At 40.4% G+C, this 24,005-nt stretch overlaps 1 protein-coding gene across 1 annotated transcript in view; it reads left to right on the top strand.

Moving 5' to 3' along the window:
• TOPAZ1 (testis and ovary specific TOPAZ 1) overlaps window positions 1-24,005 on the top strand; it is a gene marked incomplete at its 5' end in the record, with an annotated part of 739,661 nt that overhangs the window by 639,566 nt on the left and 76,090 nt on the right. Inside the window, one exon of the mRNA XM_053715746.1 lies at window positions 18,938-19,141. Within this exon, the coding sequence (XP_053571721.1) occupies window positions 18,938-19,141 (204 nt within the window). The remainder of the gene's footprint in view (window positions 1-18,937; window positions 19,142-24,005) is intronic.

The raw sequence follows: 24,005 nt of genomic DNA, 5'->3' as shown, positions 1-24,005 counted from the left end.
TATCCCATATGTCACTAGCTCATGGACTCTTGCCAATTACATGAAAGAAAACATAATTTATGTAAGAACTTACCTGATAAATTAATTTCTTTCATATTGGCAAGAGTCCATGAGGACCACCCTTTTTATGGTGGTTATGATTTTTTGTATAAAGCACAATTATTTCCAAATTTCCTTTGTTCATGCTTTCTACTCCTTTCTTTATCACCCCACTGCTTGGCTATTCTTTAAAATGAATTGTGGGTGTGGTGAGGGGTGTATTTATAGGCATTTTGAGGTTTGGGAAACTTTGCCCCTCCTGGTAGGATGGTATATCCCATATGTCACTAGCTCATGGACTCTTGCCAATATGAAAGAAATGAATTTATCAGGTAAGTTCTTACATAAATTATGTTTTTCTAACCCCCAAAATCTCTTACACATCTAATACCAACAAAAAACACCCATGCTAAATAGTTTCTAAATTTTGTCCTGAGTTTAGAAATACCCAATGTTAACATGTTCTTTGCTTTTTTTGCAAGTTATAGGGCCATAAATACAAGTAGCACTTTGTTATTTCCAAACCACTTTTTTTCAAAATGAGCGCTAGTTACATTGGAACCCTGATATCTGTCAGGAATACCTGAATATCCCTTGACATGTATATATTTTTTTTTAGAAGACATCCCAAAGTATTGATCTAGGCCCATTTTGGTATATTTCATGCCACCATTTCACCGCCAAATGCGATCAAATAAAAAAAATTCTGAAGAGACAGATGCGCCTCATGGCCCAATATTGTTTGGTCCAAAACTTATAGGTGGATAGGTAAGAGATGAACTCACATTTATCAAAACACCTCAATCAGTGCTGTAGAGGCAGTCTGGGATCTATTCAGTCACCCAGAAGACTAACTTCCGGCACAGGATGTGATATCTGTATAGAAAATCTGTATAGAAAGTCTGCCAGTACTAAAATAAAAAGGTATCTTTGATTTTTTTTTTTATTTACATATGCTGCTGTGTAGGATCCCCCTTTAGCCCCCAACCTCCCTGATCCCCCCAAAACAGCTCTCTAACCCTCCCCCTCTGCCTTATTGGGGGCCATCTTGGGTACTGTCTGCCAGTACCCAGTTTGCAAAACAAATGTTTTTTTATTTATTTTTTCCTGTTTTTTCTGTAGCTTCCCCCCCCCCACAGACCAACCCCCACCCCTAACTGATGTTTTTTTAAACATTTATATTACCCACTTTTACTATAAAATTTTCTGTAGTGTAGCGGTTCCCACCCGCTCCCTCACTGTGCACACACCCGCCCCCGTGCACAATCCCGCCCCCCTCCACATCACCAGGGCCATCGATGGCCGCCACCCGCCTCCCACACCGGCTCCCACCCACCAACGAAGAAAGCCACCGATGTCCGGTGCAGAGAGGGCCACAGAGTGGCTCTCTTTGCACCGGATGGCTAAAAAATGTTATTGCAGGATGCCTCGATATCGAGGCATCACTGCAGTAACCGGAAAGCAGCTGGAAACGAGCAGGATCGCTTCCAGCTGCTTTCCACACCGAGGACGTGTAGGGTACGTCCTTGGTCGTTAATTGACTTTTTTTAGAGGACGTACCCTGCATGTCCTTGGTCGTTAGGGGTTAAAATTAGTGTTTTTTTTTTAATTTCACAGGTAAGTTTTTATTTATTTTAAGATAGGGATATTGTAATTTTAATATAAAGTTAGAGGGTTGTTAGGTTTAGGGATTAATAGTTTAATTTAGTTTTTTGCGATGTGGGGGGCTGGCGGTTTAGGGGTTAATAGGTTTATTTAGTGGCGGTGACGTGGGAGGCCAGAGGTTTAGGGGTTAATAACTTTCATTAGTGGCGGCGATGTTGGGGAGCAGAGGAATAGGGGTTAATAACTTTTATTATATTGTCGGTGAGTGGCGGGGATGTGGGCGGGCGGCAGATTAGGGGTTAATACATTTTAAATAGTGTTTGCGATGCGGGAGGGTGGCGGAATAGGGGTTAATAGGTAGTTTATGGGTGTTAGTGTACTTTGTAACAGTTTAGTTATGAGTTTTGTGAAACATTTATGTGGCACAAAACTCATAACTACTGGTCTCAGATAGCGGAATGGATCATGTCGGTATAGGCTGGAACTCAAGCATTTTAGCCTGCAGACTCGCCAGAAACACGGGCCCTCAAGCTCCAACCTGGAGCTTGATAAATGTGCCCCTGGAAATCAGGTTTGATTCCGTATTTTGTATCCTTTAGAAATGCTATTCGGAAACAGTTCTTAATAGAACAATATGATATCTGGTATATGCTCGAATAGAATGTTGAGCAGTTTTTTGAAAAATGGAAATGCTGGATATTACAGCTAAAACAAGCTGAACAGGAAATTTTGGTTAAGAAATTTGAATCAACTCAATATATAGTAGAAAGCAATCGGTATAGACACCTAATTTAGCACTAAAGTACAGATAAATGGAAATATATATGCTCACATTTTTTATTTATTTATTTTTCTCTCTCTTCCTCTGTGACCCCTGGGAGGTTTATGTTTAATTTATTGGTATCATAAATGATAGTATATAGTTTGTTTGGATAAATAAAAAATACTGTTCGTTAGGAACTGGATATGTTTTTTTTTTTTTGTAAATACAATGACTTATTTTTTTGTGTATGAATAGAATTATGTAAAATGAGACAACCACAGTTTAAAGAAAGTTACAGAAATGAGTTAAACATTGTGAAAACTACAGTCTAAGAAACACAATATTATTATTTGATTAGAATTATGTTAGACTGGAAAAGCGCTGTAATTAACATGTTCCAGAACAGTCTTATATGTATTTATTTTACAATTATGTTTCAATTTTAAAATAAAGGGAAAACAGAAAAAGTAACGTGTTTAGGTTATCAAAATATTTTTTTTTTATCTTGACCATTATAACCCTTAACAGTGTATATCTTTCCTTAAGAGAAATTTCAAATAAAGCTAAGGACAGTTTCCTACACCATTGAAAATAGACGTGCATTTGGAGGTTTCAGATGCCTCCAAATGTGGAAGAAGGCAGCCGCTCAGGTATTTGCGTCATTGGCTCTTTTCTGAGCCAGGTTTCTTCTTGTGAATGCAACACACTAAGATCTGTGCTGCACATGCCTAATTTTAAAAGACACATGGAAACTGGTGAAAACTTTTTTCTTGAAGACTTACCAAAAGCTACAACAGAATTTGAAGACAAGTTTCTAGGAGTCTTTCTTCAAGCACAGCTTAACACATAGTAATTTATTTAGAATTAAAGGGAGAACAGTCAGGGATTAAAAAAGGACCTACAAAAAAAGACAGTGATTGCAGCATACAAATCAATCATTATTTATTTTACAAAAATATTTATAGTGCACACCTAAATGTGATCAAATACAACAAAAATGAACCCGGTTTATAGATATAATAAAACTATCATTCATGAAAACAGAGTCGGTTAGCTCAACGTAGTGCAGTAGTACACATAAAAATATAAATGAAAGTTCACAGCAGCACCTCCACTAGAGGGTGGCTTTGCCACAAGAGTGAAAATCTGCTTCCATAATGAACCTTTGCAGCAAATAGTGTACATACAGGTTGTTTATGGTCAGTGAAATTGATATGGGGTATGCGCAACACCATTACCAGAGGGCACCACAACATATCACTGTGTCATGGAAAGTTCATATATCAGGATCTATGTGCACCCCCCAGTTATATCAAGTCAATACCTGTACAAAAGAATAACACAGATGAAAAGTGGTGCTGTTACCGGATTAACACCTATCACTTAGTACTATCAATGATATAGGCATAGTGAGAACAACATCAGGGAAACAAGTAGGCAGACGAGGGACTTATAACCCTCTCACTCATTGTCCACAAATATATGCGTATTGCACTTCCCTTTCTTTTATGGTGATATATAGTTACCAACGTTTGTCCTCCATGTAAAGTCCCATGGAACTCTGTAGAGAATAACTGTCCTGTACATTAGTTGCAACCGAGAACAATGTCTCAGCAACAAACAGGTTTCTCCAACATAGGTGTGTCCGGTCCACGGCGTCATCCTTACTTGTGGGATATTCTCTTCCCCAACAGGAAATGGCAAAGAGCCCAGCAAAGCTGGTCACATGATCCCTCCTAGGCTCCGCCTTCCCCAGTCATTCTCTTTGCCGTTGCACAGGCAACATCTCCACGGAGATGGCTCAGAGTTTTTTGGTGTTTAAATGTAGTTTTTATTCTTCTATCAAGAGTTTGTTATTTTAAAATAGTGCTGGTATGTACTATTTACTCTGAAACAGAAAAGAGATGAAGATTTCTGTTTGTAAGAGGAAAATGATTTTAGCAACCGTTACTAAAATCGATGGCTGTTTCCACACAGGACTGTTGAGATGAATTAACTTCAGTTGGGGGAAACAGTGTGCAGACTTTGCTGCTTGAAGTATGACACATTTCTAACAAGACTTGGTAATGCTGGAAGCTGTCATTTTCCCTATGGGATCCGGTAAGCCATTTTCTTAATAAGAATAAAGGGCTTCACAAGGGCTTTAAAGACTGGTAGACATTTTTCTGGGCTAAAACGATTACTTTATAAGCATTTTTAATAGATTATAGCTTTGAGGAGTTATTTTAATCTTGGGAATTATGTTAAAAAAACGGCAGGCACTGTATTGGACACCTTTTTCACTGGGGGCCTTTTCTAATCATAGGCAGAGCCTCATTTTCGCGCCACTAATGCGCAGTTGTTTTTGGGAAGCAAGGCATGCAGATGCATGTGTGAGGAGCTCAGATACACAGAAAAAGTTTACTGAAGGCGTCATTTGGTATCGTATTCCCCTCTGGGCTTGGTTGGGTCTCAGCAAAGCAGATACCAGGGACTGTATAGGGGTTAAATGTAAAAACGGCTCCGGTTCCGTTATTTTAAGAGTTAAAGCTTTCAAATTTGGTGTGCAATACTTTTAAGGCTTTAAGACACTGTGGTGAAATTTTGGTGAATTTTGAACAATTCCTTCATACTTTTTTTCATATTCAGTAATAAAGTGTGTTCAGTTTAAAATTTAAAGTGACAGTAACGGTTTTATTTTAAAACGTTTTTTGTGCTTTGTTATCAAGTTTATGCCTGCTTAACATGTCTGAACTATCAGATAGACTATGTTCTGTATGTGAGGAAGCCAAGGTTCCTTCTCATTTAAATAGATGTGATGTATGTGACAAACAATTTAGGGAAAATGATGCCCAAGATGATTCCTCAAGTGAGGGGAGTAAGCATGGTACTGCATCATCCCCTCCTGTGTCTACGCCAGTCTTGCCCACACAGGAGGCCCCTAGTACATCTAGTGCGCCAATACTTCTTACTATGCAACAATTAACGGCTGTAATGGATAATTCTATTAAAAACATTTTAGCCAAAATGCCCACTTATCAGCGTAAGCGCGACTGCTCTGTTTTAGATACTGAAGAGCATGAGGATGCTGATGATAATGGTTCTGACATGCCCTTACACCAGTCTGAAGGGGCCAGGGAGGTTTTGTCTGAGGGAGAAATTTCAGATTCAGGAAAAATTTCTCATCAAGCTGAACCTGATGTTATTACATTCAAATTTAAATTGGAACATCTCCGCGCTCTGCTTAAGGAGGTGTTATCTACTCTGGATGATTGTGACAATTTGGTCATTACAGAGAAATTATGTAAGATGGACAAGTTCCTAGAGGTCCCGGGGCCCCCCGAAGCTTTTCCTATACCCAAGCGGGTGGCGGACATTGTAAATAAAGAATGGGAAAGGCCCGGCATACCTTTTGTCCCTCCCCCTATATTTAAGAAATTGTTTCCTATGGTCGACCCCAGAAAGGACTTATGGCAGACAGTCCCCAAGGTCGAGGGGGCGGTTTCTACTCTAAACAAACGCACTACTATCCCTATAGAAGATAGTTGTGCTTTCAAAGATCCTATGGATAAAAAATTAGAGGGTTTGCTTAAAAAGATGTTTGTTCAGCAAGGTTACCTTCTACAACCAATTTCATGCATTGTTCCTGTCACTACAGCAGCGTGTTTCTGGTTCGATGAACTAGAAAAGTCGCTCAATAAAGAATCTTCTTATGAGGAGGTTATGGACAGAGTTCAAGCTCTTAAATTGGCAAACTCTTTTACTTTGGACGCCACTTTGCAATTAGCTAGATTAGCGGCGAAAAATTCAGGTTTTGCTATTGTGGCGCGCAGAGCGCTTTGGCTAAAGTCTTGGTCAGCGGATGCGTCCTCCAAGAACAAATTGCTTAACATACCTTTCAAGGGGAAAACGCTGTTTGGCCCTGATTTGAAAGAGATTATTTCAGATATCACTGGGGGAAAGGGCCACGCCCTTCCTCAGGATAGGTCTTTTAAGGCTAAAAATAAACCAAATTTTCGTCCCTTTCGTAGAAACGGACCAGCCTCAAATTCTACATCCTCTAAGCAAGAGGGTAATACTTCTCAAACCAAGCCAGCCTGGAGGCCAATGCAAGGCTGGAACAAAGGTAAGCAGGCCAAGAAACCTGCCACTGCTACCAAGACAGCATGAGATGTTGGCCCCCGATCCGGGACTGGATCTGGTGGGGGGCAGACTTTCTCTCTTCGCTCAGGCTTGGGCAAGAGATGTTCTGGATCCTTGGGCACTAGAAATAGTATCCCAAGGTTATCTTCTGGAATTCAAGGAGCTACCCCCAAGGGGAAGGTTCCACAGGTCTCAATTGTCTTCAGACCACATAAAAAGACAGGCATTCTTACATTGTGTAGAAGACCTGTTAAAAATGGGAGTGATTCATCCTGTTCCGTTAGGAGAACAAGGGATGGGATTCTACTCCAATCTGTTCATAGTTCCCAAAAAAGAGGGAACATTCAGACCAATCTTAGATCTCAAGATCCTAAACAAATTTCTCAGGGTTCCATCGTTCAAAATGGAAACCATTCGGACAATTCTTCCTACCATCCAGGAAGGTCAATTCATGACCACGGTGGATTTAAAGGATGCGTATCTACATATTCCTATCCACAAGGAACATCATCGGTTCCTAAGGTTCGCCTTTCTGGACAAACATTACCAGTTCGTGGCACTTCCATTCGGATTAGCCACTGCTCCAAGGATTTTCACAAAGGTACTAGGGTCCCTTCTAGCGGTGCTAAGACCAAGGGGCATTGCAGTAGTACCTTACTTGGACGACATACTGATTCAAGCGTCGTCTCTGCCACAAGCAAAGGCTCATACGGACATTGTCCTAGCCTTTCTCAGATCTCACGGGTGGAAAGTGAACGTAGAAAAAAGTTCTCTATCCCCGTCAACAAGAGTTCCCTTCTTGGGAACAATATTAGACTCCTTAGAAATGAAGATTTTTCTGACAGAGGCCAGAAAATCAAAACTTCTAAGCTCTTGTCAAGTACTTCATTCTGTTCTTCTTCCTTCCATTGCGCAGTGCATGGAAGTAATAGGTTTGATGGTTGCGGCAATGGACATAGTTCCTTTTGCGCGAATTCATCTAAGACCATTACAACTGTGCATGCTCAGACAGTGGAATGGGGATTATACAGACTTGTCTCCGACGATCCAAGTAGATCAGAGGACCAGAGATTCACTCCGTTGGTGGCTGACCCTGGACAACCTGTCACAAGGGACGAGCTTCCGCAGACCAGAGTGGGTCATTGTCACGACCGACGCCAGTCTGGTGGGCTGGGGCGCGGTCTGGGAACCCCTGAAAGCTCAGGGTCTATGGTCTCGGGAAGAATCTCTTCTCCCGATAAACATTCTGGAACTAAGAGCAATATTCAATGCTCTCAAGGCTTGGCCTCAACTAGCAAAGGCCAAATTCATAAGGTTTCAATCAGACAACATGACGACTGTTGCATATATCAACCATCAGGGGGGAACAAGGAGTTCCCTGGCGATGGAAGAAGTGACCAAAATAATTCGATGGGCGGAGATTCACTCCTGCCACTTGTCTGCAATCCACATCCCAGGAGTGGAAAATTGGGAAGCGGATTTTCTGAGTCGTCAGACATTTCATCCGGGGGAGTGGGAACTCCATCCGGAAATCTTTGCCCAAATAACTCAATTATGGGGCATTCCAGACATGGATCTGATGGCGTCTCGTCAGAACTTCAAGGTTCCTTGCTACGGGTCCAGATCCAGGGATCCCAAGGCGACTCTAGTAGATGCACTAGTAGCGCCCTGGACCTTCAACCTAGCTTATGTATTCCCACCGTTTCCTCTCATTCCCAGGCTGGTAGCCAGGATCAATCAGGAGAGGGTTTCGGTGATCTTGATAGCTCCTGCGTGGCCACGCAGAACTTGGTATGCAGACCTGGTGAATATGTCATCGGCTCCACCATGGAAGCTACCTTTGAGACAGGACCTTCTTGTTCAAGGTCCGTTCGAACATCCGAATCTGGCCTCACTCCAACTGACTGCTTGGAGATTGAACGCTTGATTTTATCAAAGCGTGGGTTCTCAGATTCTGTCATTGATACTCTTATTCAGGCTAGAAAGCCTGTAACTAGAAAAATTTACCATAAAATATGGAAAAAATATATCTGTTGGTGCGAATCTAAAGGATTCCCATGGAACAAGATTAAGATTCCTAAAATTCTATCCTTTCTACAAGAAGGTTTGGAGAAAGGATTATCTGCAAGTTCTTTGAAGGGACAGATTTCTGCTTTATCTGTTTTACTTCACAAAAAGCTGGCGGCTGTGCCAGATGTTCAAGCTTTTGTTCAGGCTCTGGTTAGAATCAAGCCTGTTTACAAACCTTTGACTCCTCCTTGGAGTCTCAATTTAGTTCTTTCAGTTCTTCAAGGGGTTCCGTTTGAACCCTTACATTCCGTAGATATTAAGTTATTATCTTGGAAAGTTTTGTTTTTGGTTGCAATTTCTTCTGCCAGAAGAGTTTCAGAGTTATCTGCTCTGCAGTGTTCTCCTCCTTATCTGGTGTTCCATGCAGATAAGGTGGTTTTGCGTACTAAACCTGGTTTTCTTCCGAAAGTTGTTTCTAACAAAAATATTAACCAGGAGATAGTTGTGCCTTCTTTGTGTCCGAATCCAGTTTCAAAGAAGGAACGTTTGTTGCACAATTTGGATGTAGTTCGTGCTCTAAAATTCTATTTAGAGGCTACAAAGGATTTCAGACAAACATCTTCCTTGTTTGTTGTTTATTCTGGTAAAAGGAGAGGTCAAAAAGCAACTTCTACCTCTCTCTCTTTTTGGCTTAAAAGCATCATCCGATTGGCTTATGAGACTGCCGGACGGCAGCCTCCTGAAAGAATCACAGCTCACTCCACTAGGGCTGTGGCTTCCACATGGGCCTTCAAGAACGAGGCTTCTGTTGATCAGATATGTAAGGCAGCGACTTGGTCTTCACTGCACACTTTTACCAAATTTTACAAATTTGATACTTTTGCTTCTTCGGAGGCTATTTTTGGGAGAAAGGTTTTGCAAGCCGTGGTGCCTTCCATCTAGGTGACCTGATTTGCTCCCTCCCATCATCCGTGTCCTAAAGCTTTGGTATTGGTTCCCACAAGTAAGGATGACGCCGTGGACCGGACACACCTATGTTGGAGAAAACAGAATTTATGCTTACCTGATAATTTACTTTCTCCAACGGTGTGTCCGGTCCACGGCCCGCCCTGGTTTTTAATCAGGTCTGATGAATTATTTTCTCTAACTACAGTCACCACGGTATCATATGATTTCTCCTATGCATATTCCTCCTTTACGTCGGTCGAATGACTGGGGAAGGCGGAGCCTAGGAGGGATCATGTGACCAGCTTTGCTGGGCTCTTTGCCATTTCCTGTTGGGGAAGAGAATATCCCACAAGTAAGGATGACGCCGTGGACCGGACACACCGTTGGAGAAAGTAATTTATCAGGTAAGCATAAATTCTGTTTTTTCCATCATGGCCTGACAGAGGAACGCTGTGGTTTTACTGGCCGTTGTTTTGATATGGCGATAAGCGTGATTTGGTGAAAGTCATTGAGGAACTTTTGTCCCCAAGTGGAGTCCAATACAGAAACAGTGATTGTTCATAAAGCCTCTATGTTGGGTTGAGCAAAGTATCATGTTATGGCTCCCCTGCTGCTTTGCTCTTTGGTTTTCCATTTTTAACAATATTATAACGTAACGGATATTAACTCTACAATTAGATTTATCCATAACATAACAGAAATCAAGTTTGGTCTGGCCAGAACCAGGCGGGGAGGGAAAGGGTGTAGGTAGAAGGTGTGCAAAGAAAAAGGGGGGGGGTATTTATAAGTAGAGGAAGAGGGGAGTGTCTCCCTATCTCATTACCTCCTCTGAGAGGGGGGGTAGTACCTCTAGTGTAGGTTATGGTTGGACGGTGGAGTTGTTCTGGGGTATGTTAAAACCAAGGGTCCACATTTGTACCATTAGTTCGTTGGTCTCTATTTTTGTTAATTTCAAATAGTAGTATCTTTCCAACCCAAGAGTGTACTTCACTTTTGCTCGCCACTCCCCAATCTTGGGAATAACGTTAGATTTCCAATGCTGGGGTATTAGGCTCTTAGTGCACATCAACATTAGTATGAGGAGTAATTTCTGAGGGTAACTTGGGAGTGCGAATGGTATGTGAAGCAGATGTATGTCGGGTTCAGGGTGTGTGTTGATATGTAGGATCTTATTAATCTCCTCCCAGACTGAGGCCCAATACTCCTTTATCAGGGGACAGGTCCACCAAATATGCAGCATTGTACCCGCCATATCGCATCCCCTCCAGTATGTACCATTGGTATATTTTTTTTTTAGTCTACTAGGTTTGAGATACCATTGGCTCAAGAATTTGTAATGTGATTCTTGTGTGCAAGCTGATACTGAAACACACTTGCCAAGTTTGAAAATGTTGCACCACTCCTGGGCAGAGAATATTTTACCTAACTCCTTTTGCCACCTTTGGGTGTAAGCAGGGAGTGTTTCTTCTGATGGTGTCAAGAGGAGCCCATAAACCAAGTAAATGAGGTGCTTGGGCATATGTTGTGCTATGCAAAGTTTCTCGAAAGTAGTGGTGTCTCTGATAAATGCGCATTTGTGTTTATGGATTGTGATGTAATGGGTGACGTTTGTTGAGGTTTAAGTTTGTCCTGGTCAAGTAGGTTCCTAAGTCTATTGATTTTGAATTGTTTAGTGATGGGGGGGTAAGGGTTTTCAAGTTCAGGGTTATTGTATATGGGTGTCAGGGGGGAGTAGGCAGTTGATATGTGTGAGCTTGTGTGTATGGTCCTATCCCACTCCTCCCATATCTCTCTTAGTATGGGGAAGTGGTCCATGATCTGCGGTCTGTGTTTCTTATCACACCATGCCAATGAGCCTAGGTTATCTGTTTGGAGGATATTGGAGGCCAGTTGTAGCCATTCTTTCTGATCACTCTGGTGGCATCCTTCTACTAATATGTTTGAGCATTATTGCCCGCCTATAGTAATGCAGAAGATACAGTATTCTGGGGAGGATATTCATTTTGATTACCCCGATTCTACCTAACCAGGAGATAGTTTTGTTTTTCCAGGCGGACAAGTCATGGGTAATCTCTTTTTTAAGGGGGTTGTTTTGAAAAATGTCAGAAGCTGTGCTGGAGAGGTTGATTCCCAGGTATTTTATATAGTCAGGTTTGATTATGAAAGGATTATGTTCTCTTAGCCATTTATTGTGGTATGCGTCAGTGATATGTTGAGGAGTTTGGATTTAGTAAGGTTTAAGAGAAAGTAAGAAACTTCCCCGTATCTTTTAAATTCTGTAAGGGTTGCTGGCATAGATTTTTCTACATTTGTGATAGTGAGCAGTATGTCATCAGCATATATTGCCAGTTAATGCTCTGTGTCTCCTACTGTAACTCCTGCAATTTGTTTATTAGCTCTTATGTTGCTGGCCAAGGTCACTATTGAGATTGCAAAGAGTAGAGGTGAGAGGGGACATCCTTGTCTCGTCCCGTTAGAAATATGAAAAGGGTCAGACAGGATGTTATTAACCTTAATTTGGGTGTTGGGTTTGGAGTATAGGGCGAAGACCATTTTTAAACATTTATCTCCAAATCCCATTTTCTCCATGGTTTTTCTAAGAAAAAGCCAGTTAACTCTATCAAACGCTTTTTCAGCGTCTGTCAAGAAAAGAGTCAAGGGGATAGAGTTTCATTTAGAGAAGCCTATAAGGTGAAGTACTAAGAGTATTATCCCTTGCCTCTCCGTGGGATGAAACACACTTGGTCAGTGGAAATAAGGGAAGGAAGGTATTTGTTGACCCTATTGGTCTAGTGTATTTGATAATGTTTTTACATCAGTGTTAAGCAGAGAAATTTGTCTGTAACTCTCCAGTTTGTCTGCTGGCTTACCAGGTTTGGGAAGGACTGTGACATGTGCTGTTAGCATCAATGAGGGTAATGTACCTGAGCTATGTAGGTTGTTAAATACTGTTTGGAGGTGTTTCAAGAGGATGGGGCGGAATGTCTTATAATATTTTAAGCCCAGGCCATCCAGTCCTGGACTCTTCCCATTGGGAAGATCTTTGATCACTTCTGATATTTTGTTGAGGGTCAATGGGGGAGTCTTAAAATGTGATGTCTTCTTTTTGCAAGGTTGGTAAAGAGGTATTCAGATATTTTTCTGTCCATTGGAGGTGTTTAAGTCATTGGGGATTCCCCTGTGTCATTTTGTATGTTTTTTACAGCTTGTTATAAAATGTGTGGAATACTTTTGCTATATTAATGCTATCATTGAATTTTTCTCCTGTCTTAATTTTTTATTGTGTGGAAGTGTGTTTTGAGTTGCTTACGTTTAATGACTCGGGCTAGCAATTTCCCTGCTTTGTCCCCCTCTTCAAAGTACAATTGTTTTATTTGCAGGGCTTTATTTTATTGGTCCTCTTGAAGGAGTTGTTTAAAATCTAGTCTGGCTTGAGTGAGTCTGTATTCTAAATTTGTGTCTGTGGTGTTTGTTTTGTGTTGGGCTTCTAGAGATTGGATCAATTTAAGTATATTGCCATATTTTTCTTTTTGTTGCTTTATAAATTTGGTTTTGTGTTCTCATTGAATAACACATTTTTGTGCTTGCCATACCGTTGATGAAGATAATTTGTCAGTGGTATTGAGTGAGAAGTATTCAGATAATGAGACTAGCTCTGCCTTGATCAGTGGGTTGTCTAGCATGGTGTCTCTAGATAAAAGGTGTACCGGGAATGTTGGGCCAGTTAATGCCGCAAGTGACTGGGGTGTGGTCTGACCAAGTGATATTATTGATCTCCCTCGTTGTAACGTAGGAGATACCCATGGAATCTATAAATAGGTAGTCAATATGGGAGTATTTTTTGTGTGGATTGGAATAGAATGTATAATCTTTATCAGTAGGATGATGTGTATGCCAGATATCGTGCAAGAGGAGTGTTTTTAGGGTGGTGTTACAGTTTTTAATCATGTGAAAGGGGTACGCTGGATATGCCATTAGAGGTGTCTAAGTGGGGGTTGAGTGGGATGTTGAAGTCTCCTCCAAGAAAGACCACCCTTCTTGACACCTCTAGAAGTTTGTTTGAAAATGTTTTGAGGAAGGTATGTTGCAATGTGTTGGGAGCATAGATGTTGGCTAGAGTGACGTGGCATCCGTAAAGCAGGGCCCGTAACCATCAGGAACCTGCCCTCTCTGTCCTTTTCTATGTGTGTAATTTGGAACTGTACTTTATGGTGTTTCAGTATTCCCACGCCATTTTGTTTCTGGGGCCCCGATGAAAAGTAAGCTTTAGGGAATCTATGGTCATGCTATTTTAGTTCTTTGTTTTTGAGGAATGTAATTCTTGTAGGAATGTGATATCTCCATTAAGTTTATGTAGCTTGCTTGAAACTATTGACCGTTTGCCGGGGCTATTAAGGCCTTTGACATTTGTTGGTGGGTGGTCTGTGGTGCCAACGTTTGTGGTCTCATGTTATAGTGTTTATCTAAACTCCAGGGATGTATATTACAGGTATAGCTCAGTAGAAGTAGAAAGAGGAGGGGGGTAGGGTTCATTAGTGGTCCTGTCTGGTTCTCACAGCGGTCTGAGTGTTTTTTGATATTCTAGCAAAAATTGCTAGTGGGGTTTTGATGGAGCTGAGGGAGAGTTGTGGATTAGTGTTATTGTACAGCGGTACACTACTCTTGTTTTGTGGATGTTAATGACAGGTCAAGTGGGGGAAGTAAGAATGAAGGGGGTTGTTGGTGAGGGAGAGTACTAGTAGAGTAAGGGAAAGCCTTTGTGGGCAGTTTAGAGAGTGTGTGCCATGTTAAAGGGACAGTCAAGTCCAAAATAAAGTTTCATACTTTAAATAGGTCATGTAATTTTAAACAACTTTCTAATTTACTTTTATCACCAATTTTGTTTTGTTCTCTTGGTATTCTTTGTTGAAAGCTAAACCTAGGAGGCTCATATGCTAATTTCTTAGACCTTGAAGGCCGCCTCTTATGTGAATGTAATTTGACATTTTTTTCACCACTAGAGGGAGTTAGTTCATGTGTGTCATATAGATAACATTGAACTCATGCACGTGAAGTTACCTATGAGTAAGCACTGATTGGTTAAAATGCAAGTCTGTCAAAAGAACTGAAATAAGGGGGCAGCTTGCAAAGGCTTAGATATACTGTAAGGTAATCACAGACAAGGTACAAAGTGTATTATTATAACTGTTGGTTATGCAAAACTGTAGAATGGGTAATAAAGGGATTATCTATCTTTTTAAACAACAAAAATTCTGGTGTTGACTGTCCCTTTAAGGCCCTGTTCTTATCTGTGGTTCTGTTGAAGTGATGTAGAGATAGCAAGCTTTAGTGAGGTCGTTACTGTGTGATAAGGGAAAACAAATGTTAGATAATATATACATTAATAACATTGCAAGTTATATTGAACAAAAACTGAGATAGTTATTAGAGAATGGTCTAAGCCAGGTAATTCTTTTAATCCTTCTGCAAGGTTTAAGAAATTATATTCGTTACCTGCCTCTAATATTGAACTCTGGGAGACACAGTAAAGTAGATGGGGCTATTTCCACTCTGGCTAAGTGTACTACTATCCCTTTGGAAGATGGTACCTGTTTTAAGGACCCTTTAGATAGGAAGTTAGAATCCTTTCATAAAAGGGCCTTTCTGCAAATAGCCAGCCATATATATTGCTAATGTAGCTGCTGATTCTTCTTTCTGGGTAAATCGTCTCTCTGAGTGATGATTTTTTGAAACTTTTGTGATTAATCAAGAATGCTAATTCCTTCATTTGTGATGCTGTATTTCACATTGATTACTGTCAGGGACATGCATTTCTTTCTTGAAGAACTTTGTGGCTTTATTCCTGGTCTGCTGATTTGGTCTCTAAATCTAGACTTTTGTCTCTCTTTCCTTTTGAGAAAAAAAATGTTTGGTTCTGATTTGGATTCTGTAATTCCTACTGTTACTCTATGTAAAGGGGCATTTCTTCCTCAGGACAAGAAGTCCAAGGGGAAATCTAAAGCATCCAATCTTTTTGTTCCTTTAGTAAGAACAAGGAACTGAAAAGTATTCATCCTCTCCAAAAATCCACCCCTACTTCCAAGTCTGCATGAAAGTACAGCCCCCGATCCAGAGGCTCTGGTATATGAGGCAGGTTATACCTTTTTTCAGGAAGCTTGGTTTCAGTCTATTCCAGATCCCTGAGTTCTAAATATAATTTCTCAGGGTTATCAGGTAGGTTTCAGAACAAGGCCTCCCAGAGGAAGGTTTTTTTCTGTCTAATGTTCCCAGGCCATGAGAGGAAGTATCTCAAATTCTTTCATGAGCAGTAGCCAATTCTGGGAAGCAGATTTTCTCAGTAGTCAGTCTTTGCATCCAGGGGAATCGGCTCTTCACTAGGATGTGTTCAATCAGATGGTGGGTCTTTGGGGTCTCCCAGAGATAAATCTGATGGCTTCTTGGTTAAAGAACAAACTTCCCTTGTACTTTGCAAGGTCCAGGGATCCTCGAGCAGAGTTTGTGGATGCTCTAGTAGCTCGTTAGTCATTTCAACTTGCTTATCTGTTTCTTCTTCCCAGAGGGATTTCCAAGATAAGGCTAGAGAACATGTCACAGTTCGGCCTTGCAGGATTTTGTATGCAGTTGATTCAGATGTCCAGTTCCCCTCCTTCACCTCTTCCTCTACAACCAGATCTTCTGTCTCAAGGTACGTTTTTCCATCTGGAGCTCAAATCTCTAAGCTTGATGGCATGGATATTGAATGGTAAGCTCTTAAGCATAGAGGTTTCTCAGATTTTGTAATTGAGACTTTAATCCAGGCTCTTAGCCTGTGAAAAGTAAGATTCATCATAAGGTCTGAAATGCTTTTATTCTGAAATGTTTTTTTCTGCCATTCTTTTAGAATTCCTAGAATTTTGCAGTTCTAACAGGATGGTTTGGTAAGCGTTTACCTGCCAGTTCTTTAAAAGGGCAGATTTCTTCCCTTTCAGTTTTGTTTCATAGGAAGATTGCTAATCTTCTTGACATTCATAGTTTTGTTTAGGCTTTAGTTCGGATTAAGCCATTTTCTCCTCCCTGGAATCTTAAAGAGACAGTCTACACCAGAATTGTTATTGTTTAAAAAGATAGATAATACCTTTATTACCCATTCCCCAGTTTTGTATAATCAACAGTTATATTAATACAGTTTTTACCTCTGTGATTACCTTGTATCTAAGCCTCTGCAGATTGCCACTTATTTCAGTTCTTTTGACAGACTTGCATTTAATCCAATCAGTCATGACTCCTAGGTAACTCCATGGGTGTGAGCACAATGTTATTTATTTGGCACACATGAACTAATGCCCTCTAATTGTGAAAAAATGTCAAAATGCCCTGAGATCAGAGGCGACCTTCAAGGGCTTAAAAATTAGCATATGAGCCTACCTAGGTTTAGCTTTCAGCTAAGAATACCAATAGAACAAAGCAAAATTGATGATACAAATAAATTGGGAAAATTGTTTAAAATTACATGCCCTATCTGAATCATGGAAGTTATTTTTGACTAGACTGTCCCTTTAAGTTGATGTTAAAGGATTTGCAGGTTCATCCATTCAAGCCGATAAATAAAGTGGATGTTAAGCTTATTTCTTGGAAAGTGTTGTTCCTTTTGGCTATCTCTTCTGCTAGAAGAGTATCTGAATTATCTGCTCTTACTTGTTATTCTCCTTATCTTATTTTCCATCAGGATAAGGCTGTTTTTTTTTGCCTAAGGTAGTGTCTTCGGATTCAGGAAATTGTTGTCCCTTCTTTATGTCCTTATCCAAAGTCTTTTCAGAAAGGCTTCTTTATAATTTGGATGTTGTTACAGCCTTGAAGTATTATGTTGATGCTACTAAAGATTTTAGAAAAACTTCTAGTTTTTTTTGGGGGGGGGGTTTCAGTTCCCAGACAAGGGCAGAAAACTTCTGCTGTTTCTTTGGCTTCCTGGTTGAAGCGTTAGATTCATAAAGCTTACTTAGAGGCATGACAGTCTCCACTCAAACGGATTACTGCTCATTCTACCAGGTTGGTGCCTACTTCCTGAGCTTTCAAGAATGAGGCCTCTGTTGATCAAATTCCTTCAAATAGTGATATCCGTTTAATATTTTGCCTATAGGCTATTTTAAATGCATGTTAAAAAAAAAAAGCGATAGTAAGATATTCTTTCAGGTTGAGGATTTAGTTTCTTTTTGAATTTTTTTTTCTATCCTGCCCTTTCTTTTCATTACTCATGGATTCCACAGCTTGGGTATTAGTTCCTAAGAGTCCACGAGGCCCCACCTTGTTGTATTTGTCTGTGATGGTTATGTTTTCCCTGATCCTATTATTTTTGGTTCTTCATCCCTTTTCCCACCTTTTTGTGCTTGTCTATACGTCAGACTAGTTTCTGGTAAAGTGGGAAGGGTTTTATAGAGCTCTTGGGGATTGTGGACTCTCACCAACATGAAAGAAATGCATTTATCAGGTAAGCATTAATTATGTTTTTTTTTATTTATGTGAATCTTGATGTGACTAAATACAATTCATGGGTAATTTTAAGCTGTTTTTGAGCATTTCGATACCTTTCAGAAATAGTCCTTTTCTTTGAAACTCAAAAATATTTACCTGTACCCAATAGCCTCAGCTCCTCCTCCACACATCATTTAATTTGGTGTAGCTGGTACTGGTTGAAGAAGTTGTTTAATAGCAACTTCACAAAAGTTGGAAAACAGCACACAATTTCTTTGTTGAGGGGCACGGAATGCAGAACTTGCCAAGTCCACTTATTCAATCTGTAACATAGAGATTCCATCCTCCAAGTTTAGCATAGAAAGACCTTTATTTTTCACATATGGTCCAGAGCAAACAATAAAATGTTTCAGGCCCTTACTAGGCGCTTAGTCATGTATATCCATATACATGACTAAGCGCCTAGTAAGGGTTTGAAATGTTATATTGTTTGCTCTGGACCCTATGTGAAAAATTAAGGTCTTTTTATGCCAAACTTGGAGGCTGGAATTTCTATGTTACAGATTGAATAAATGGTTCCCCAATTTTGTAATGGTTTGAGACTTGTATGCTAACTTACACAAATAATATGATATTCAAACCCTGTACAAAGGGGCCTTTTTTGCTGTTTGTAAATTATGATTGGGTTCCTAAAATTGTTTATTTGGTGAAGGTGATGAGGAAAAAAATGTTTTTGAAAAATATAAGCATAAAATGAAAGAGGGAAAGAAAATCAAAATACTACGTGATACATTTTGACTTCTGTAATGAGTATCTGCTGTTATAATTCTACACAACTGAAAATAAAACATTGCACACTAAATTGTAAAATAAGATAAGGTTACAAATCCCTCTTCTAAATCATTTAGTATTAGTGTAGAGACAATAACCCATTTCTGGACCATAAAGTATAGATAATAAAAATGTTAGTATGGTTAATGTGCAACAAATGTTTTATTTCAGCTGTTGTGGACGTCTGTCAATATGGGAACATTTTCAATAGCCTTCTAAGCTCCTGCATTGAAAACAAGAGCCTTGCTATATCCTCCTCTGTGTCAGATTTCATGGCCTCAAAGAAAATACCAATTGACTTCTCGTTGCTAAGAATGTTAATTACTGTCTTGGGTCAAAGCTGTTTATGGCTGAGAGCAAGGATACATTATAAGTGTAAGTATTTTTTTTTGTTTTTTAACGATAAACATACCAGCTTTTTGATTACATGTCTAAACTCACACTAAATGTCAGTTAAGCTATAAGTCCATACCAATTGGCTGATTGACACAAACAGGATAACAACTATTGGCATCCACAGATATTATTCCAGGGGAGGGGGACAATAAAGTGAAATATGACCAGAAAATAAACACACATATATATATATATATATATATATATATATATATATATACCCTAGTACACTAGACATTTTGGGTTCACTATATGCTAAACTTTAATACACTTTTATTTGGGTGTAATAAAATTAATGTCTTTATCCAGACTCCTAGCTTAAAAATAAAAATAAAGTAAGCATATAGTTTTAATTATTATTTATTTCATAAAATGATGATGGTCCACAGTCCTCCATAACATATGGGATATCTTTCCCTCCACTAGGAGGAGGTCAAGAACCAATACAAGAGCTTTAAAACTCTCCCACCTCAAAGTCAAAATCAATTGATCCTTATGGTTATAATCTTGGTAAGCAGTCATGAGCTCTAAAAATAGACTGATGACTCTTTCCTTCCAAAGGAAGATTCTATTCGGATCAAATTTGGACTCTATTATTAAGACAGCTACTGGTGGGAAATGAGACTCAAAGAACAGAAGGGGAAATCAGTTTTATTCCTTTCGGTCCTCAGAAGAGCAGAAATCCTCTTCTTCTAAGAAAACTGAGCCCTCCAAGTCAGCCTGGAAGCCTGGAACAAGCAATCCAAAAAGTCCAACACCACAACTAAATTGGTGTGGCCCCCAAACCAGAATCTGTTCTGGTAGGTGGCAGACTGAGTCTCTTTCAGAAGGCCTGGTGCAGGTCAGTCCAGGACCCCTGGGTTTAAAAAATCATTTCTCAGGGTTACAGGATAGGCTTTCGGTCCAGACCTCCTCGAGGATGATTCCTTCTGCCACATGTTCCCAAACTTTAGTCAAAAGCAGCTGCTTTTCAGTGTGTTTGGGAATTAGAGGATATGGGGGTAATTATACCAGTACCTGTACCTCAACAGGGTCAAGGGTTTTACTCCAAATCTGTTCATTGTCCCAAAGAAGGAAGGGACCTTCAGACCTTTCTTGGACCCAAAGACGTTAAACATGATTGTGCAAATGGTTTCCATCTTGAAAGTGGGAACTCTGACAATCTTTCCCTTAATTCAACAGGGTCAATTTATGACTACAAAATACCTCAATGATGCATACCTGCACATTCCCATACACAGGGATCACTATCAATACCTGAGGTTTGCTTAGATGGACAAACACTGCCAGTTTTTCGCTCTTCTGTTTTGGTCTGGCTACAGCTCCACGCATATTTACAAAAGTGCTAGGTGCTCTGTTGGTGGTGATTAGAGCTCAGGGGATTTCAATTGCACTGTATCTGGACGACATAATGGTGCAAGCTCCTTCTCCTTCCTTTCTCCAAAACCATGGTTGGAAAATCAATGTTCCCAAAAGCTTGTTACATCCTGATACAAGGGTAACATTTTTAGGAAAGAATTCAAATTCCTGCTACATCTTTCGGCTGATCAAACAGCCTTTCTCAAGCAGTAGGTCCTACTACTGCTTGAAGAAAGGCTGTTTGATCAGCCAAAATGCGTAGCAGGAATTTGAAGCACAGCTTCAAATAATCTATCTATTATCACTTGATATTATAGCTTTTTGGTACAATTACACATTAACTAAATACTTACTCCCTTCACATTTGCACTACTATGCCTTTAGAAACACTCCCCAAATTTAGCATCTGATATTATAGAATATTGCAATTTTTGGTATTATCACACATTAATTCAAACACTTATCCTTTTACAATCATATTTTCATTTTTTTCAGAATTTATTTGTTACTTTTATTTCTTTTACAAAGATATGACGAGTCCACGGATTTCATCCTTACTTGTGGGATAATAAGCTCCTGCTAACAGGAAGTGGCAAAGAGCACCACAGCAGAGCTGTATATATAGCTCCTCCCTTCCCTCCACCACCAGTCATTCTCTTTGCCTGTGTTAGTACTAGGAAGAGGTAAAGCGAGGTGTTAGTTTTAGATTCTTCAATCAAGAAGTTTTTATTTTAAATGGTACCGGTGAGTACTATTTTCCTCAGGGAGATATGAGAAGAAGATTTCTGCCCTGAGGTTGATGATCTTAGCAGATGTAGCTAAGGTCCATTTTGGTTCCCACAGAACTTCTGATGGTAGTGCAAGAGAAATCTTCAGTGTGGAGAACGGTGTCATGCTACAAGCAGCATTGAGGTATGTTCAGTCTTTTATTCTGAGGAGACTTGGTATATCAGAGCTGGCTGACATTTGTTTCCCTGCAAGGGAGGGGGTAAGCAGTAGACTTGTACAATGAGGGTGTTACTGAGAAACCTATGTTTATTCATATTGCCTAACATAGAAACGTTCAGACAGATTCGGACATCATGTCTTTTAAATTTAACCATGAACACCTCCGCCTGTTACTTAGGGAGGTTTTAGTGACTCTGGATGATTGTGACCCTATTGTAATCCCACCAGAGAATTTGTGAAAAATTGACAAATATTTGGAGGTGCCTACTTACACTGATGTTTTTCCAGTTCCTAAAAGAATTTCGGAAATTATAAAAAAGGAATGGGACAGACCGGATATACCGTTCTCTCCTCCCCCTAATTTCAAGAAAATGTATCCCATATCAGACACCATTCGGGACTCTTGGCAGTTGGTCCCTAAGGTGGAGGGAGCTATTTCTACCCTGGCTAAGCTATAACTATACCTATTGAAGACAGTTGTGCTTTCAAAGACCCTATGGATAAGAAGTTAGAGGGTCTTCTAAAGAAATTATTTATTCATCAGGGTTTCCTTTTACAACCAACAGCTTGCATTGTCCCAGTCACTACTGCAGCGGCTTTTTGGTTCGATGCTCTAGAAGAATCTCTAAAGGTTGAAACTCCTTTAGAAGACATTTTAGATAGAATTAAGGCTCTCAAGCTAGCTAATTCTTTTATTACAGATGCCGTTTTTCAAATTGCTAAGTTAGCGGCGAAAAATGCAGGATTTGCCATTTTAGCGCGAAGAGCGCTATGGCTTAAATCGTGGTCTGCTGATGTGTCATCAGAATCTAAGCTTTTAGCTATTCCTTACAAGGGTAAGACCCTATTCGTGCCTGAATTGAAGGAAATCATTTCTGACATTACTGGAGGTAAAGGCCACGCCCAACCTCAGGATAAGTCTGTTAAGATGAGGGGTAAAAATAATTTTCGTTCCTTTCGAAATATTAAAGGCGTACCCTCTGCTTCCTCTTCCTCCACAAAGTAGGAAGGGAATTTTGCTCAATCCAAGTCCGTCTGGAGACCCAACCAGGCTTGGAATAAGGGTAAACAATCCAAGAAGCCCACTGCTGCTACTAAGACAGCATGAAGGGGGCGGCCCCCGATCCGGGACCGGATCTAGTAGGGGACAGAATTTCTTTCTTTGCCCAGGCTTGGGCAAGAGATGTTCAGGACCCCTGGGCACTGGAAATCATGACCCACGGGTATCAACTGGAATTCAAGGATTTTCTCCCAAGAGGGAGATTTCATCTTTCACGATTGTCTGTAGACCCGATAAAAAGAGAGTCGTTCTTACGCTGTGTAAAAGTCCTCTCTAACATGGGAGTAATTTGTCCCGTTCCAAAACTGGAACAGGGACAGGGGTTGTACTCAAATCTTTTTGTGGTTCTCAAAAAAGAGGGAACTTTCAGACCCATTTTAGATCTCAAGTGTCTAAACACGTTTCTCAGAGTCCCATCGTTCAAGATGGAGACTATACAAACAATCTTACCAATGATTCAGAAGGGTCAATATATGACTACCGTGGACTTAAAGGATGCATATCTTCATATCCCTATTCACAAGGATCATCATCAGTTCCTACGGTTTGCCTTTCTGGACAAACATTTTCAGTTTGTGGCTCTTCCCTTCGGGTTAGCCACAGCACCCAGGATCTTCACAAAGGTTCTAGGGTCCTTTCTGGTGGTTTTAAGACAGCGGGGAATAGCAGTAGCACCTTATCTGGACGATATTTTGATTCAGGCGTCAACTTATCATCTGACAAAATCTCACACGGACACAGTGTTGTCCTTCCTGAGAACTCACGGTTGGAAGGTGAATATAGAAAAGAGTTCACTAGTTCCACGGACAAGGGTTCCCTTCTTGGGACCTGTGATAGACTCGGTAGATATGTAAATATTTCTGACGGAGGTCAGAAAATCAAAATTCTAAATACTTGCCGAGCACTTCAGTCCATTCCTCGGCCATCAGTGGCTCAGTGTATGGAGGTAATTGGATTAATGGTAGCGGCATTGGACATCATCCCGTTTGCTCGCTTTCATCTCAGACCACTGCAGCTGTGCATGCTCGGACAGTGGAATGGGGACTATGCGAATTTATCTCCTCAGATAAATTTGGACCAAGAGACAAGAGATTTTCTTCTTTGGTGGTTGTCGCTGGATCATCTGTCCCAGGGGACATGTTTCCGCAGACTCTCGTGGGTGATAGTGACAACGGACGCCAGTCTACTGGGCTGGGGTGCAGTTTGGAATTCCCTGAAGGCTCAGGGTGTATGGACTCAGGTGGAGCCTCTACTTCCAATCAATATTCTGGAACTGAGAGCAATATTCAACGTGCTTCAGGCGTGGCCTCAGTTGGCTTTGGCCAAATTCATCAGATTCCAGTCGGACAATATCATGACTGTGGCTTATATCAATCATCAGGGGGGAACAAGGAGTTCCTTGGCGATGATAGAAGTATCCAAGATAATCCGATGGGCGGAGGCCCACTCTTGTTAACTGTCGGCAATCTACATCCC

Source organism: Bombina bombina, chromosome 5 (assembly GCF_027579735.1).
Source record: "Bombina bombina isolate aBomBom1 chromosome 5, aBomBom1.pri, whole genome shotgun sequence".
In the NCBI taxonomy this organism is placed as follows: Eukaryota; Metazoa; Chordata; class Amphibia; order Anura; family Bombinatoridae; genus Bombina; species Bombina bombina.
This window is presented reverse-complemented; position numbering and strand designations above follow the sequence as displayed.